The sequence below is a fragment of the Rhipicephalus microplus genome, chromosome X (assembly GCF_043290135.1).
Source record: "Rhipicephalus microplus isolate Deutch F79 chromosome X, USDA_Rmic, whole genome shotgun sequence".
NCBI classification, from domain to species: domain Eukaryota; kingdom Metazoa; phylum Arthropoda; class Arachnida; order Ixodida; family Ixodidae; genus Rhipicephalus; species Rhipicephalus microplus.
Genome location: NC_134710.1, coordinates 131,716,034 through 131,734,476, shown reverse-complemented (window position 1 = coordinate 131,734,476; position 18,443 = coordinate 131,716,034). Strand labels below are relative to the sequence as shown.

General features: G+C 41.3%; 1 protein-coding gene across 2 annotated transcripts in view; it reads right to left on the bottom strand.

The window, feature by feature from the left end:
* Window positions 1–18,443, bottom strand: part of Ahcy (adenosylhomocysteinase) — a 37,228-nt gene that overhangs the window by 9,610 nt on the left and 9,175 nt on the right. For both annotated transcript variants that reach the window (XM_037427767.2, XM_075877728.1), the window contains exons 2-5: window positions 15,168–15,358; window positions 13,549–13,677; window positions 10,421–10,520; window positions 943–1,055 (exon numbers count right to left, since the gene is read on the bottom strand). In XM_037427767.2, the coding sequence (XP_037283664.1) occupies window positions 943–1,055; window positions 10,421–10,520; window positions 13,549–13,677; window positions 15,168–15,358 (533 nt within the window). The remainder of the gene's footprint in view (window positions 1–942; window positions 1,056–10,420; window positions 10,521–13,548; window positions 13,678–15,167; window positions 15,359–18,443) is intronic.

Sequence of the window (18,443 nt, the reverse complement as noted above, 5' to 3'; positions counted from 1 at the left end):
ACTTCATTATGCATTAGAATTAATAAGTCTTTCTTTTCTTTCACAAGAAATAAAATAAACGTTTGTACATCGGACACTTCATATGCATAAAGACACATTTTACCACATTGCAATCATTATGCGAGTAAATACACTATATTGAACTTTGCACTTTTATGCAGGTTCAAGCACATACTGATGCCCTATTTAACAAATGCATGCTTTTCTATTTCACTCAAGAGATACACTGTCACATCCAAGTTTGAAGTAGCTCTGAAGGTCTGCCAGGAATCTGAGTGCTCACACAGTAAATTTTCATGAATGCATAGGGTACAGGGTACTATCATAAACACCACTTGCTATACACTAACTCCACGCTAATCTATGTCATCCTTTTATCACTTCACCAATGTTACAAACTTCCAAGTACAAAGTTGCATCTCCTGATAAGCAAAGTGCTTCCAATGCCAGCAAACAAATTGAAGCGTTGTTTTCTATAAATGTTGCCTAATATGCCCATTACAAGGCTCCTTCAATTTTACCAAGCCCCCAAAATTATACTAGCTATCTCCCACAACTTTGCGACAGTGCCAAGTTGTTTATGTACCAAGGAGCACTTCGAAATGACCAAGACACAGAACATGGGGCTGTGGCAACAAAGTGGACGATGCATACAAGTGATTTACACTGCAGTGTTTTTCATCTACAGTGTGCTAAATTTCAGATCTTTAACATATCGACTCTATGAAGCATGTGACAATATCACAAAAAACCTTAAGAGTATCAGATATGTCCCAAAAATTTGGCATTTAAAAGATAGGTAGTTGACTATCTCTTTTAAACCCTACACCCCAGCCCCAACACAAGGTAGCATACCGCATCTCAGTATCTGGTTAACCTCCCTGCCTTGCTCTTTTCTCTTCAGCTTTTGATGGCAACGTATTCCTGTTTCCAATTACTCACCTTTGTGACAGAGTCGTTCACATTGATGCAGGGAATTTTAAGTGTCCCTTCTTTTTTCATCTTATAGAGTTGATGCACACCAGTAGTCGTTTCCTCCGACACGCCTCGAATGCCTGGTAAAGAAAGTACATCATTACAAGGATAGGTCGGAAACAGCTACAAAGGGACTGACACATCTTTTGTTGTGAAAGTTGGCTTGCAGTCGCAGCAAAGCATCCTCCTCATAAAAACTAAGCATCATAGGTAAAGCTTTTTCTTGACATTAGCAACAGCTCACCCCCCCCCCCCTCTCACAACTTTATTCCAAATGCTGTGCAGTTAGCAATCACAAGTTACTGATAAAGAACTGCAAGTTCACACACTGACAGATTAAGCACAAGCCATGTAAGTCAAATAATGAGCAGTGAATTAGGATCACAGGACAAGCCGAGGCAGTCGCTAAAGAACAGGGAGTACTGGCCGACTAACCGTCGTCGCCTCGCACAATCAAAAAACAACCTTAATTTGTTCGCAATAAAAATTTTGTCCTCCTCCTAGACAGTCATGTCACAACCAGATGATGATCCAAGTGAAATTTTCTTTTAATATATTACATAGCAGACTTTGCCGTGAGTTTAGTCATACAGAACTCACCAGCCTGTTTACAACCAATGGGATGTGGATAAAAACTAAAAAGTAGTACAATTAGGGGTCGAAGTGAACTTAAGTGTTTTGGAAGCAGCTCAGGGAGCAGACATAATGCTGTTTTGGAGCAGCTTTGGCACAGTAAAAGGGGAGTTTCGGAGCAGGTTAGGAGCGCCAAAAGGTATTTTGGAGCAGCTTTCTAGGGTCCCGCATCATCGTCAAATTATTTTTGGTAAAAAAAATTCCAACGGTTTTCACCAAACATTTACCACACTTATCACCTGCGTGCATTTGTGTGTGGGTGTTGTATATGCGTTACAAAACATAGCCATTTCATACTCAGCCTGAAACAAAAATATATTCTGCGTGGTAAAAACATGGGAATATTTTTCACACGAACGTATCTACTACAAGGAGTCTCACTAGCCTCAGCAGCGTTGCACTCAATGTGTGAAACGGAATATAGATAATTGTGGTGCACTTCACTTGGCGGTAGTTTCTTATCCCGACGACACACTACTCTGCTCATCTGTGCTTGGTGTGGAGCGAAGTGGGCACGAGCGATTCACACAGCAAATCCTCGGACACGGTTCAGCGAGCCACTCAGCAGCGACAGTGTGGGCGACATAGGCGGCGCGCTGCACGCAACTAACCAGGAGATGATTTGAGTGCACGCGACCTCTCTGTTTAAATGAAACTGTCGGTTATCGCTTGATATCAGATCGAGGTAGAGAAACCCACATATGTATCGCGGAAAACTGGTAGTGTGTGTTCAGTCGCTATTTCAGCCGCTGCCTATCCCGGACCCTGTAATAGTTTCGAAATGCTCCTTGGCATCGCCACTGCCCGTGATAAAACAATCGTGCAAGAGTGCCAGCCCGGTATGATTTTTTCCACACTCTGGCAAAAAGGAAGAAAAGACTTTCTGGTAAGCACCTGGGGCGACATCTGCAGTAATACTGTATTCGTTTTTTGGTGGCGATGGGGCGCGTCAGGAGATGCACATTTGCACTTGTAAACACGCACTGCCGTTAACTGCATGATCGTGACGCGTTCCCGGTTGTTACAAATCATTGAGGTTTCACTGTATTACTAGATAATTACCAGTTACTCATGTTGGTTCCACCACTTTTGTGGAGCAACCACGGCAATAACAGCAATGAGAGCCCCACGAATCAACCAAATTGAAACGTGATCGAACTCCATTGGATACGAATGTAACCATGCCCTTGGTGCAGCCAACGCTCAGTGTTGCACGGTTGACGATAATATGCGGCTAGATTTGGCGGATTACACAATCAACAACTATCATAGTTATTGCCGTTTATGCACAGCCTGGCGCAACGCTTCCACCCTTTTACAATGAAGGAAGATGTGACAGCAAATGTGTTACTGATTATTGAAATGACCAGGACTTACAGGGACACTAAATGCAAATCATAGGTTGATGCAGATTGTTGAAATAGTGTTCCAAAATCCTTGTAGTGCTTGTTTCATGCCAAGAAAATGCTTAGATAGAAGGAAAATCACATGTTAGCAGCTCTTACACCGTTTGTTCAAGCTGCCTGCCTCTGAGAATGGCCTTCTGGCATGACCATGCCCACCCTCGACTCACTTTACTGCCCGACAGCTGGCACTGTGGCACTATGAAGCAAAGAGCTTTAGCAAAGCACAGCTCAGCAAAAATTGAAATTGCGTAGTTCTCACAAAAAATTTCAACAGTTCCTTTTTACACGAATCAGACTGAAATGCACTAGCTGTATTTTATTCCATCTTGTAATGCACTGGAATATTATTCTTGGGTAGTTTCGTGGGGTTGAAACATTCTACATGGGTAGGTTTATTAAATTTGTAATTAACTGCACTGAGGCCTTATTAGATCAGTGGGCTTGTGTTTGAAATCTACCCTTCTTCTTATTATCATTATCACTAAAGTGTTGCTATGTATAAGTCATACTGACATTTTAGGCATTTTAGAAAAGCAATAGAATAGCTGGGTTGTGAGACTAAGCATGACAGTGTGTTGTGTAGCCCAGCTGTTGCTTTTAAATAAGGACTATTTTACAATACCCAAAACACCACTTATACCACTAGACTATTGGCAAGTGAGAAACCCAAGTTAGAAAACCCAAATATTAAAAAAAAAAGAAATCTGGACCTCAATATTCTCGCACCAAACGCAGTTACATCGTAGATTTTAAAAGAGTCTTCTTGGTCACACATAGTTCCCTATCAGTAAAAATGAAGTACATTTTCTATGAGAGGATTGCCGACTCAACATAAGATGTTTCAAAAAATTTCGTATAGCCCATGTCACCAAAATACAAAAATACAATTTAAAATCTATGACATCACACGTGGGGATACACGGCGTGAAATTTAAAACTGAAACTTCGACCTTCACTTTATCCTCTTTTAATAAACATATGATGGTGAAATTAACGACATTAGAGTTCTCAGGATACAATTTATCAATCTAAAGTGGTTCATCCTTCCACTTTAGTGCCTCTTTAAATGTCGGTTTATACGCAGAGGTGATCCAGCCAGTTTAAGATATTCAGTAAATTCTGGAGCAGGACGAAAGCTGCTTTGGAGCAGAAAAAAATTGTGTTAGAGATTACTTGCAACAGTAAATAGGGTATAACTATTTGCTACAAATTAATTTACCATGCAAACAGAATATTCTGCTGCAAATGAAGTGAATGTGCCTACAGTCAAAAAGCAGCTATCAATGAGGCAATTCAAATGAAAGAACCTCATGTCTTGGCTTCACCACAATATATGTACTGTGGCAAAGAATCAATGGCAAGCGCAAACGCATGGCATGTTTGCTTGCTCCGGAATTGTTCTATAAAAATTTTTGATGTTTATTAGGTGTTCTCTTATGCTTTATGCTATTTCTTTTCAACTTGTATGCAGTGTACTGGGATTAAAGGGACACTAAAGGCAAATAATTTGTCAGAATGAAAGCTCAATGTATGACGTCTAAAACATCAATATCAACAACAGCAGTGCCCTACTCACCGAGAAATTAAGCTAAATGTACCACACAATGGGCTCCACAAGTAAGATAGTTTGGAAATGATCCCGATGACATCAGAGCATCCGACTACAATGAATCACTAGTAATCAAACTAGCTGCAATAAAAAAGAACCTTCCGTGCATCAAGAGACGTAATAAAATGCTGCTTCTCCGTTTCTGTTTGACATAAAAGGAAAAGGACCACCTGGCTTTACTACAGGGAATGGCACAAATGGTTCAAGAATTCCATTTTCGCCTGTTGGGCTGGATAGGTGGTGCCATATAGTGGAGCCCAGGTGAACCAAGCAAGAAGAATCATGACCTCCAAGATGGCATAAAATTGTTCAATGGAAACAGTTGCTGTTGTGCTCCCACTACTTTTGCTCTGCTGCTAGTAGTGTCAGCGGCTGTGCATTAAAGCTGGGCAACTTTGTCCATGGCAACAGTGACGCGAGACAGACCGCTTCAAGGCAAAGGATTTGAAGTGTGCTGACGCGATGCAGACAACAAAAATGCGATTCAAAATACCCACTTCTTTGACACAAAAGTAGCACTGCGAGGTTTTTGGGCCGCTATTTTAGCAATCAACATCGACTTAATATTTACCTTTAGTGTCCATATAAAGCTTTGAAAACTATACACGATAAGAGTATATCGAGTACATGGTTAGACAGCACTATCAATAACAACGAAATATTTCTATCTAATTAATTACAGAACCTATCATAAAGATCGTAACGTACAAGGTGATGGGGTTTTTGTGATGATACACAACAGCTTGGATAGTACACATATTAACATTGAACACTCATCATGTGAGACAGTCTGGTGTAGGACCATCCTCACTAATGGTAGTGAGGATGGTCCTACAATCGTTAGTAGTTGGGTCGTTTTATAGGCCACCTGGTTCCAATTCTCCTCAACCTTTATAAGAGTTCAACAACATATTGCTGTCCTTGGATGCAACGTATATTGTTTTAGGGGGCGATTTCAACTTGCCAAACATAAACTGGATCGGTCTACAGCCGGATATCCCAGTACTCCATCACCTATTTACTCTGCATTTCGAGAAACCATAGATGCAGATTCTCTGTTTTAATTTGTACAAGTTCCTACAAGAATAACTCCCAATTCAGCTAATATGTTAGACTTATTGTTCTGTTCCGACCGTACTCTCATTTGGTCTGTTGATTTATTATCAGGTGTAAGTGATCATGAGATCGTTCATGCACATCTATCTTGCCTTGGAACGTGTTGCCGTAATCCATTACCAAGACAGGTCTTCTGCTATGATAAGGCAGACTACGCTTCACTGGCATGCAAACTCGATGAATTTTTGCCAGTTTTCGAAAAGCTTGCTTCTTCGATCGACGTAGAACCCACATAAAATAAGCTAAGAGCCACCATTTTATCGCTAACACTGTCATTCGTGTCACAAGAGATTATATCCAATTGCCAAGCCGATAAATAGCGAAAGAGCACAAATATTCGCGCTTCGATTAATAGACGACACCACCTGTACCGCCGATACTACAGATCGCCAAAACCTGACCTTAACAGCGACTTGAAACTTTGAAAAGAAATAGCAAAAGAAATGCAAAAGGCAGAAGGCACATATCTAGAAACACAAGGTGACAAAACAAGGACTAACCTGAAAGAAGTATGAAGTACGTCGGAAGCAAACAAAGTTCAAAGGACGCTATTCCAGATGTTATAGACGGCAACTATGGTGATGACTCCAAAAGGAAGGCTGAACAGTTTAACAGCTACTTCGAATTGGTATTCTTACAGTCTACCCCTCAGGCCAGTGGAGTACAAAATACTCAGCGTTTCTCTCAGATGAGTGAGGTAACTTTTTCAGGGATTTGGATTCGCTCGGAGGATTTCAAGCTGGACGGTCGTGCCCTCGCAATCTCCGACGCCAGCGTAGCTCCCGCCGACTGGTTCGCCCTCCGCAGTCTCCTGACGCCGTGCAGCTCTCGCATAGTGGTGCCCCGCCCTTGGACTGCTTCGACCGGATCCCCACTTTCCTATCTCCTATTTTCCGTCGCTTCATCTATTTCCTCCTATTCTTTTTATCCCTCCTTCCACCACCCCTATAAGGCACTGCGCCGTGTCGCCGCTCAGGCAGACAGAAATTAGGTGCCTTTTTCCTCTCCCTTACAACCACAATAACCTTTTCAGAAGAGGGAATAGCAGGTCTACTGCTAAAAGTGAACATGAAGTCAGCACCAGGACCTGGTAACATTTCCAACTATGTAATAAAAAAACTGCGCAGTGCCACTTGCCCCTTTCCTGGCAATACTTTTTCAAAAGTCATTTATTCTGGAATCTTTCGAAACGACTGGAAAACTGCAAATGTCGTACCTATGTGATAACATAAAAAATAGAAATTATAGACCTATTTCACTCACTATTGTGTCGTGTAAGGCACTAGAGCGCATTATTTATTCGAATTTGATGGCTCATATTCAAGAAAATTTATTCAGCAAAGCACAGCATGGTTTCAGAAGGTGACGCGAAATTGATTGAATTTTCTCACAACATAGCCTCATCACTTAAGAGTAAACAGGTTGACTGCATCTTTTTGGACTTTCAAAAGGCTTTTGATTTTGTAGCACATATTCTCTTGCTGAGAAAGCTGTCTGCACTAAATATTCTTACGGTTCTTTTACATTGGATTGAGGCCTATCTTGCTGGCCGAAACCAAGAACAGTGTGTTGTTCTTAATGGGACGAGTTCATCATATAGATGAACTCGTCCCATTGCAAGACACCTTATCAGGTCCCATTCAAAATGTGGCCCCAGAACCAATCCACCTTATCAAAAAGTAGCCCCAGAACCAATCCTTGCTGGACACCTGATAAGGTGTCCAGCAAGGATCGGTTCTGAGGCCACTTTTTTCTAGTTTTTATTAATGATATAGTTGAACAGGTATTAAGCCATCGCAGATTGTATGCCTGCGACAGTTGTCCTTACCGTAAAATTACTTCTTTGAGTGATAATGCCCAATTACAAAGCAACCTAGACGTGATATTACTGTGGTGCAATAAATGGAATACGAGGCGGAATTTTTCTAAATGTAAAGGTGCCCGGTTTAATAACAAACGTCACATTTTTGACAGCAAGTATTGTCTTGATGATGAAAACCTGTCGATTGAATCAAATTACAAATATTTAGGCATTTTGCATAAGGATTACCTTTCATGAAATGACCACATTAATTACGTAGCAGCTAAGGCTGGCCGTGTTCTAAACTTTCTAAGGCATAACTTCAAGAAAGCTCCTCCTAGGCAAGTTGAAAGAAACTTTCTTTTTCAAATGAGTGCACTATTTTGGAATACTATGCTCCGCATTGAACCCAGGTACAAAGACTTGCATTGCCCAATTGGAACGCATTCAGAACCATGCAGTACGGTTTGTTTCCTTAAACTACGACTTTACGATAAGCTCCTCCGATATTAGAGCTGATCTCAGATGTCAGACTTTGCAGGATAGACAGAAATACATGCCCCTAAAGCTCTTTCACAAACTTTTTGTTGGAGCAACAGGCCTAAGGAAGAAAATTCCCGGCTCCTACGTTTTTTTTTTTTTTACAGTCCCGTGAAAAACGTATCAGCGGGGTTCTTCTCTCTCTCTCTGTGTGTGGTGTGGTGTGGTGTGGTGTGGTGTGTGTGTGTGTGCGTGTGTGTGCGTGTGTGTGCGTGTTGATTGATTTGTGGGGTTTAACGTCCCAAAACCGCCATATGCTTATGAGAGACGCCGTAGTGGAGGGCTCCGGAAATTTTGACCACCTGGGGTTCTTTAACGTGCACCTAAATCTGAGTACACGGGCCTACAACATTTCCTCCGCCTCCATCGGAAATGCAGCCGCCACTCTGTGGCGGCTGCATTTTTAGCCACTAGGCCCCGCCACGATGGTCTAGTGGCTAAGGTACTCGGGTCAGCAGCCGAGTACCTTAGCCACTAGACCACCGTGGCGGGGCCTGTGTGTGTGTGTGTGTGCGTGCATGTGTGTGCGTGCGTGTGTTATTTGTACATATGTCATGTCATCTGTAATCTCAACATATTGCTGATCTTATGTTACCTTTTGTTGTATACCACCTGTAATGTATTATGTATTTTTTTTATTTCCCCCCTACAATAATGCCAATCGGGCGCTGTAAGTATCTGAATAATTAAAAGAATTATCATAGTCAACATGAAGAGATCGATTCACATGGAAGGTTACCCTAGTTTATTTCACTCAAGAAGCACGGCACTCCACAGTGGATGCATCTATGATATACCGTATTCACTCGCGTAATGAACCCACTCGCATAATGAACCCACCCCTCATTGATCCTTGAAAAAAAGAAAAAAAACTTTTAATGTGTCTTCATTTTATTTCAGTATGACAGCCAGTGCCGTTGACAATCAAAACAATGTCAAATCAAGCCATTATATAACAATATAACTATGCAATAGCTTTTGCTGTGCTGTGAAGGCCTGCCGCCGTGCGCTACTCATGGTGACAGAACAGATCGACTTAGGCTTGGCGAATGGGTCGAGATGTGGAGAACTAGCGGTATCAGCGAGGTAAAGAGCGCTCACACTCGGCGACAACTTGACAGCATTACCCCTTCTAGTACACTGTAACAGCACCCTGGAAACAACAGAATTGAAATGCATGCCTGCTACCGCGTCAAAAAGTAGTACATTAATTTACTGATAATATCTCTATGGGCAGTATAATATCTCATTTGCCTTGCTGAAATAAATACTGCTTTATTTATTATGGAACTTACTTTATTTATTATGGAACTTTCTTAGACAGCACCACCTTTTCGGCAAGCCCTTTCCAAAAGTAAACATGGCGTCCGTGACGTAGGGACATGTGGAGGGTCACTGAGCGGCCGCGAAAGTCCAAAAAATATACTTGTGGTGTGACAGTGAGATTTTACACTGAACAATCGAATTGTCTCTCCCCAAATGTTTTTCTAAACGCTTCAACGATGCAAGCAAGCGAAACCAAAATCGGTCGCAAGCTGCCGTGCTACTTGCGGAGCAACACGAATTTGCGGAAACCGCCTCCGTAGCCTTCGCTACACTGTTAAGGGGCTTCACAGCACAACACACATTGCTGTGAAGCAGCACTATAGGAAAAACCCCAATATTATCCGCACCTCCCCTTTGCCACTGAAATTTTTGGGTTTTCGATGCGGGTTATATGCGCGAAAATATGGTATTCTGTGCCATTTCAATCCGCATTTGATGATCATTTTTTTCTGTAAAACTACTACTTGACCTGGGTGAAAAATATTCCTCTTCAAGCATCAGCAAAAATGTCTACAGTTCTATCTGTTCCCAATATCATTAGGGATAAATTCACTGAAAGGGCCTCATACACTTGCCATGCAGCACAATGCTCACAAGATGGCTGTGTTGATAAAAAGGTCCCAAAAGACAGCCAGCATGTTTAATCTCCATATGAGCTGCGATTGTAGGCTGCCCATGCACATTTTCCCTCCCACATAAGACATATGGCGTGCGGGGCTATGTTATCGCCTATGGACGTCATGTGAAACCTCGTGGTGATGCCAATGGCAATGGCAAAAATGCATCTGAAGTGTCCATACAAATGATGTTGCAATAAAATGCCTGCTGCTCATGCTATATTCACAATATTTCACTGCTATTTGAGTAAAAATATTGATTGCCTTTTTCAACTTGGTTTGCCACAGCATTAAGTCTGTCTCTGAAGCAAAACATGCGACAAGTGCTCAAGCAGCAAAGTTTTAGTAGGCGAACAGCCAACCAAGTTCGCGACACTGTTTCCTGAACAGTACATACCAGAAAGGTACTGGGGATACTTGGTAGAAACAAGAGCCGTTAGGTCACCTCCGTCATCCAATATCATGTTGAGTGGCTTGCCATCTGGGAAAACTAAAGTCTGCAAAAAGCCACACAAAGAAAAATATTCAGTGGCAATGGAATCTTCATTTGCAAAAAAAAAGGTATGCTCGCTGCTCGAATATACATGAAACAGCTTGTGAAGCAGAGTAACAACAATTTTTGTGGACCATAACAAGTGCGATAAAAGCACAGAGCAAGAATTATTCAGGAGGCAAAACTGCGCGTGGTCGGGTGTCCTGCTCAACTCATGGCACTGGGCACAACTCTGTTGTACAAGATAACTCGCAGTCGTAGCAAAGCATGCATGGCATTTCCTGTGCAGAGGCTCACCATTTTCAAATTACATGGTAGTAACTCCTCAGCATAAAGTACGTTGTTTAGTCCACTGTCCACTGCTTTTATTTCTTGACATTATCAGATGAAATTGCAATCATCTTATGCAATACGAGTAGATATAATTTTTATTCTTTTCGACTACAAAAGGGCACACAAGCTATGGGAAATGCCAGAAGCACAATATTTTGTGCTTGAATGCCTGCATTTCCTCCTCAATCGGCATTGATGTGGCTGGACAAATTCCTTTCCTCAAATACTTTACATTTCTAGGAGTCAAAGCACACATAATAATGTACTATGCTTTTAAATTGGCCATTCCTGCCACATTAACGCGCTGCTAAACCACCCAAAAATCCAAAAGTGGTTATGCTATAGCACTGTGTAAGAGTACAAGGAACATGCAGTCGCAGCAAGTTTACAAAATGATGCCATAATAGCAAAGCTAAACGCATTTTTTAATTGACAATATAAATACAGTCAACTCTCGTTAATTCAAACTCAAGGAGACCACTGAACTTTGTTTGAATTATTAGAAGTTCTCAGGTAGATGACTATGGGTGAGGTGACACCACACATTATGATTAGGCATTGATTTTATTGCATTTAAAATTGTTTTCAAGCCCTATCTGCACGGAGTGAACAGAAAGCAGAGGTGTAAAGTCCGCAAGTTTATTGACCATTTACTCTTGATCAGACCTTTTAAAGAAATTGTGAATTGCCAACTGCTTCTTTGCTATGGGTATATGCCTTCAGCACAAAGCTCTCTATACCAGTTTATCATAGTTTATCATGCGTGTGCTTTGTTTCAAACATTTGTTTACTAGCAAAGCCTTTTTCCTTAACTGTCCGAGGTGCTTATTTTTCATTTTTAGACTGTTAAGATTATATAAGCACACAAATTTTAAACAGTAGTGGAAAAGCAGCGGATATTTTCTGGTATGGAACTGCAAAAAGTATGAATTATCCGAATGATAGAGTTTGAATTAAAAGTCTTTTAAATACATTGAAAAAAAAATAGAGGGCCAACCAAAAAATTTAATTTTATTTGAATTAGCTGAAAGTATTAATTATCAGAGTTTGAATTATTGAGAGTCTACTGTGCTGCTCATTTGTCTCACATCGGTCAGTTTCTCCTCCTTGTATTATGCTCGTCTGAACGGCACATGTACACTGCATTGTTACAAGTGACCCTTTGCTTGTTTAAAGCACTATCCCTTTCTGCTGATGAAACTGTCCATCTGGGCTACGAGCTTCTGCTGCTGAGCCACACCAGCCCATTCTTTCCATAGGCTGTGGCAATGCACTAGCCTATGAGGGCATAGAATATATGCTACATGCAAGGTGCTGAAAATTCACAGCATTTCTGCAGGCACACCGCCTGCTACACAAGTGACTGAAGCAGGTGAGGTATGCACAAGCTCATGCACGAATGGTAAACTATCGCGTAGTAGACACAAGTAATTTTAACATGAGCTACAGCTTCTAAACCAGACAAAATAATGCCCACTAAAGCAAAGTGATGCACAATGATTGATATGTGGGGTTTAACGTCCCAAAACCACTATATGATTATGAGAGACGCCGTAGTGGAGGGCTCCGGAAATTTAGACCACCTGGGGTTCTTTAACGTGCACCCAAATCTGAGTACATGGGCCTACAACATTTCCGCCTCCATCGGAAATGCAGCCGCCGCAGCCGGGATTCGAACCCGCGCCCTGCGGGTCAGCAGCCGAGTACCTTAGCCACTAGACCACCGCGGCGGGGCGAAAGTGATGCACAAACAATAATTTTTATTAGAAGTGATGACCACTGTCAAACATGTGCGCCCTAACTTGAGTTCTACCACAAATCTTGTTCAACTGCAGCGCGCTGCTTCCAACAGTCAATGGTGAACTGGCTAAGCCACGCTTGCACCACATATGTCGGCACCACTTCATTGACCCCACAAACATCAGAATATTTCCTCAATGTGAAATTACTGTGAGGAGACTAATATGGCAGCAACAGCAACATGAGAATGTCAATAGTTGATTTTAGAGCAAAGTCAGTTACAGCTTTGAAGCAAACAGGAAAATAAGACATAGCAATGATGTCAACACTAGTAGATTAAAAGCCATGAAGCTGACGAAGACGCCATAGTATGGGCATAACAACCACTTCTTTGTGGCAGATTGGACACCTCAGTGGTGTATGCTGCCAGAAATAGGTCCTGGAATCCATTCTCTGTGCAATGGGAACATTTTCACATTTCAATGCAACACTGGCCTAAATATATGAATAGCAAACATTATGTCCCATGTACAGAATGCTGTGATGATCACCGCATTGTGTACATGATGTGTGTCTATCTGAAGAGTGTGAAAAGATGCCGGAGGTGGTTTGGGGGCCCTTTCAGACCACATTTAAAAAAAAATTTTGCCCGATGCTTGGTCAGATATTTAAGTATAGTACAGAGGAAAACAAGTCATACAAACATTTTCACAGAGTAATTCTGTTTTATACTCCTTTAACAGTTAATGTCAGACTTTCATTAGCTTTTCCACATAACGTACAGCTGACAGTACTTCCGTGTAAAGTTCTGCAGCAGCAACACACAAATGCTTGTGTGTCACTGCTGTAACTATACTAGAGACAGAAGGGACAGACCAAATTTTAATTATGTAAAGATAAGCTCTTAGCAATGCCTTACAACAAATGAAATTGTTTATTACAAGCCATACATTTCATACCTGCTCAATGCACCAAATGTATTCCTCCTCCGTTTCTCCTTTCCATGCATAAACCGCAACACCACGCTTGGCCATGGCTGCAGCAGCATGATCTTGTGTGGAAAATATGTTGCAGCTTGACCACTGAACCTAAAGAATAAAAAATAATTACTATAAACTAATTATACAAATGCTGCATTTAATTCAATAAGTGAAACTGTCAAGGCAATATTTGATGTCAAAATCATGAAGTCAGTCAAACATGAAAATGGTAGTTGAGTACCGAGAAAGCAAAAACCAGAAAGGTAGAGAATATAGAGTACTTTATTTTAAGGATCAAGCTGTTTTACATATTACTGCAATTTCACCTAGTTGTAGTGGAAGCTTTAGAACTAATCCAAGCCACCTAGCATTACTTAACATACTAAAGTTTCTTCCCTTCTTCTCACTTACGCAAGAGTGACAAAGTATCACAGTCAAAACTTGTAAACATGAAACAATTCATCTATATTCCACTGCCAAACAAGCTGAGTGCCTTGAATCATTATGGAAGCTTGCAGAAAAGTTTTTATGGCAAGAGTAGTGAACCTTGCCTACTTCAATTTCCAAACAAGAGCCAGTAAGAACACATATCTTGCGGCAACACTGTACATGACAGAACTGCATTGCATTTGAGACTGACATTTTAGCCAGAACAATTAAAAATTCTGCAAGTGACTTCCCAGATACTTAAAATAAAATAATGAGAATTCATACTTAGTTGGTAGAGTAAAGCACCAGCATGGATGACATCCAACACTGTCCTACGCATTCTTATTTTTCCATCCAGTTGCCCTATGTCCACAATAGTTCTTCCTATACTACTAGCCACATGCCCGCCTTCATTTCTATAGACAAATTCCACCGGACTTACACCACGAAAATGCGGTGGCACTGTCTTGGTAGGCAAAAGACGCTCTGCCTACCGCAGTTTCTGCTCGGCTTTAAACAGTGCATGTGGTGTTCTCAGTCAAGCAACGAGAAGAAAAAAATGGTATGCCGACGAGCTGCGTCGCGTCTCACAACTTATTTTTGTTTGTTGGCGCACATCGCAGTCCTCAGCGCTTATGGCGTCTCACAACGTCGTTTTGTTGGCGCACATCGCAGCCCTCAGCGCTTATGGAGGAAGTTACGTGCGGACGTCGCTATAATTTTACCCATAATGTCGACATCAGCCTACCTGTGTTTACAAACATGGAATGGGTCAATAGTTATATTATTCTCCTTGATATTAAATTTCTATAGTTGTATCATTCTCCTCTATCTTAAGCAAGGCCTCCCGCAGTAGACAAATGGTTATGGTATTGTAGTGCCGAGCTCAAGGCCGCATGTTCAATTCCAAATGCCGCCTCTGTATTTTTATGAAGGCAAAATGCAAAAATGCTTATGTTGATAAAAATTATTCCTCCGGTGCATCTTATGACATAATGGTTTCAGCAAATAAAACCCCATAATCTTTTCTCTTCACATTGAGGAATGGTATACTAGGAAATTATCAAAAATTATTAATAGAGATCAAATTTTTCCTACAGCAGCAGATACTTTTTTTTCTTTGGTTATACACAAATAGATAACCAGTGGTCCCCCTACAGCCTTCTTACCTCAGCTCCAAGTTCAAGCAATGTTTCAATGAGAACAGCAGTCTGAATGGTCATATGTAGACAACCAGCAATTCGGGCACCCTTCAATGGCTTCGTCGGTCCATATTTGCGACGTAGCGCCATAAGCCCAGGCATTTCATTTTCAGCTAAGATGATCTCCTTGCGACCAAATTCAGCCAGGCCGATGTCAGCTGCAAAAGAGGGTGCAAATCTATTGCAACTGCTTTATAATATAGAAAACAGTGGGCACATTAAAAAAAAAGAAAAGGCATATATTAGCCACTTTGTTTGAAACCTTGCCAACATTCTTTTTGTAGCTTCTTTTGTTTCTTTTTACAGCAGCGCACACCCGAGCTTCTGCTTGAAAACAGACTGAAGTGAAAGTGCCCGATAACAACAGTTTAGTTTTCATGCTGTCTACAATTAGAAGTTTAGTGAAGCATCCAGTGTTTCTTGCCACTACATGTGGCACACCTTGGTGTCAATTGTAAGCTCTTTTGATTTCTACTGCCATCGCATATAAGTAGCTCTCTCCATAGAAAAAAAACTTGAATTGCGATACCAACAAAGAGTACCAGTACAAACGAAGGTAATAGAGAACTAATGTATGTGGAACTCGGGACCCACTGTTTGGAGGTTCAAGTGAGAACTCAACACTGAATGTTAGGTTTGCTTGCAGCTTGGCTCACAGGGAAGCTGGGAGAAAAACTCAAGTTGGCTGTAAAGTTACGCTCAACATGGCCCCGTAAATATATGATGAAAACACACGCCGAAAGTAACTGACCCACAGCAACAAAAAGAAACTGTTTTTTATTCAGAGATACATAACCTGAAATGGGAGAAAGTTTTTTTTTCCCCCATTATATCACATTCTTTTCCAATCACTAAATATTATCTCAGCCACCATAGTTATGAATGTATTACCCTAGAGCTGGAGTGATTCTTTAGGCATGTTTCATAATATGAAATTGAATTTTGTAATTTCTGCTCATCTGCTTCATTCTATTTTCTTATACATACACATGTGCACACAATAGAACCTGTTTATTTCTCACCGATACGTTTTCCCACCTATAACATTTCTGACATCTGGCCAAAGCAAAGAATCCACAGAGTCACATGTGTATCACAATCTTCTTTGGCAAATCATTTCTGCAACATTCCTGCCTGATACATTGCAAACTGTCATGCAATGGATGTGCTAAAGACCTACGTCACTGACTTTGGCTATGTGGACTTCGACAAGGTCATCCAAGTGCTCCAAAGTGTCGCAAGCTACAGGACAAAAAGTGGACACTTGGAACGCTTTCGCAACTGACAAGTTTATCAAGAGAAGCATAGAAATAAAACAAAAATGCCCAGCTTTCGACCTTGCTGTTCAAAGTATAGGCGCGAAAGTAATGTCAAATTTTTTACACGACTCGCAGTCAAAACAACCTCACAATCTAAAATTTCTAGTAGAGAAATAACTGAGCACTTGTACAATGTGAACCTGCTGCCACAAGAACTTTGCCAACAAGTTCTTTGTTATGGAGGAATGGAGGGCCGAATAAACTAAAATGTGTTTATTTAATTCTCACGGCATGATATCCCAGCATTCTTGACAAGAGTTTTCACGAAGTGGCACGTTCATATGAATAACGGAAGTCATTTAAAAATGGCGCCAAATACGCATGACCACATGACTGCACTTATTTACGGCGAGAGTTCCGGAGGCATTGTAGCATCTGTTTTGTTGTGAATGTAAGGACACGCAATAGCATTTATATGCGTAATCACTTACAATGGTAGTATAATCAGCTAAACAAGCTATTTCAATAGTTCAGTTCTCAGTTGGAGAGGGTCGCGATAGCTTAAGTTCGCATGCAAAAGTTTTAAAATAGAGGTGTTGTACGTCGAGAAAGGTTCAGACGCAGCTTGGCAAAATGTGCTTTACCAGGCAGGTCTGGCTAATGGCAAGCGGCGTGCGCGAGCTACTACTACAGCCACCGATCCTCCTCGTCTTCTTCATTACCAGCAGAGCGTCCGTTATTCAGATTCATTACAATTACTCCCCGCGAAATAAGGAGCCATCCTGGCGACCTATGGACAAGTAAACACGGGAGGGTCGTAGCAGGGCTTAAGTCTCGAGACGTGGACAATTTGCTGGCCACGACGACGTTGGTCAGAAGATGGTTCCAGTGGCTCAATGAGGTAATTCACTGGTGACGTTTTTTGTAGCACATGATAAGGGCCGTGATACTTGGGGACCAACTTGGTAGAAAGGCCAGGTGTAGCAGAAGGGACATGCAGCCAGATGAGTGAACCTGGATCGTACGAAGTAGTGTTATTTGATGCGTCATGGTGGTGCTTTTGGCGTCCTTGGTCTTGGGTTGTGAATGGTCTTGCCAGTTGGCAGCATTCTTCAGCGTATGTAGCGGCTTGAGACAAAGTCGTGGACTCTGAGGAGTCAGGTTTGTACGAAAGAATGGTGTCCATAGTGCAAGAAGGTTTGCGTCCGTAAAAGAGGAAAAAAGGAGAGAACCCGGTAGTGCTTTGAATGGCGGTATTATAAGCGAACGTGATAAACGGGAGCACTCGGTCCCGTTATTCAGATTCATTACAGTTTGTTTAATTCATGTTTCTCCAGTTACTAAACTAACGTCGTGCTTGTGCGTTCTGCAATTCTTGCCCTTTTTGGGCGGCTCAAAGCTGTGATCTGTTTAAAGAACACACTAATCATGCATCAATGCCTTGGTTTTCCTTAAACCGGCACAAGAAGTGAAAATTCTTGGGTAGCAATACCTTTAAGTGTACAGTCAACTCGCCGAGATGCCACCAGTGAGTGGAAGTGCTGCCAGGTTTTGAAAGTGCTCGGCAAGATTTCTGTTTTGATTACGCAGGTGAAAGTTCACCTGAATATCGCAAAGTAGACCTTACTTGGTCGACATTATGAACAATGACAAAGAAAATGCAGCAAGAGTGTTTTATCCTAGCTAGAAGGCAGCATTAACTTTAAATGGTATTTTCTCAAAAACACTTCTTTCGTAAGAAAAGGAATATTTTTTCAGTAACCACTACAGCTATCAAACGCAAATTCTTGAGACTTGTTTTTGAATAAAGTGCACCCTTTTTTATGCAAAAGAATGGTGTTACCACCAAAATTTTTTTTTACGAAAGCTTTGAAAGCTTTTCTGTAAGAAAAAAAGCCTTAAAATTCTAATCAAAGATCTTAACTTTTCCCTAAAGAAACATCATGTCTACAATTATTATTTATATTCAAAAGAACACCCTGGG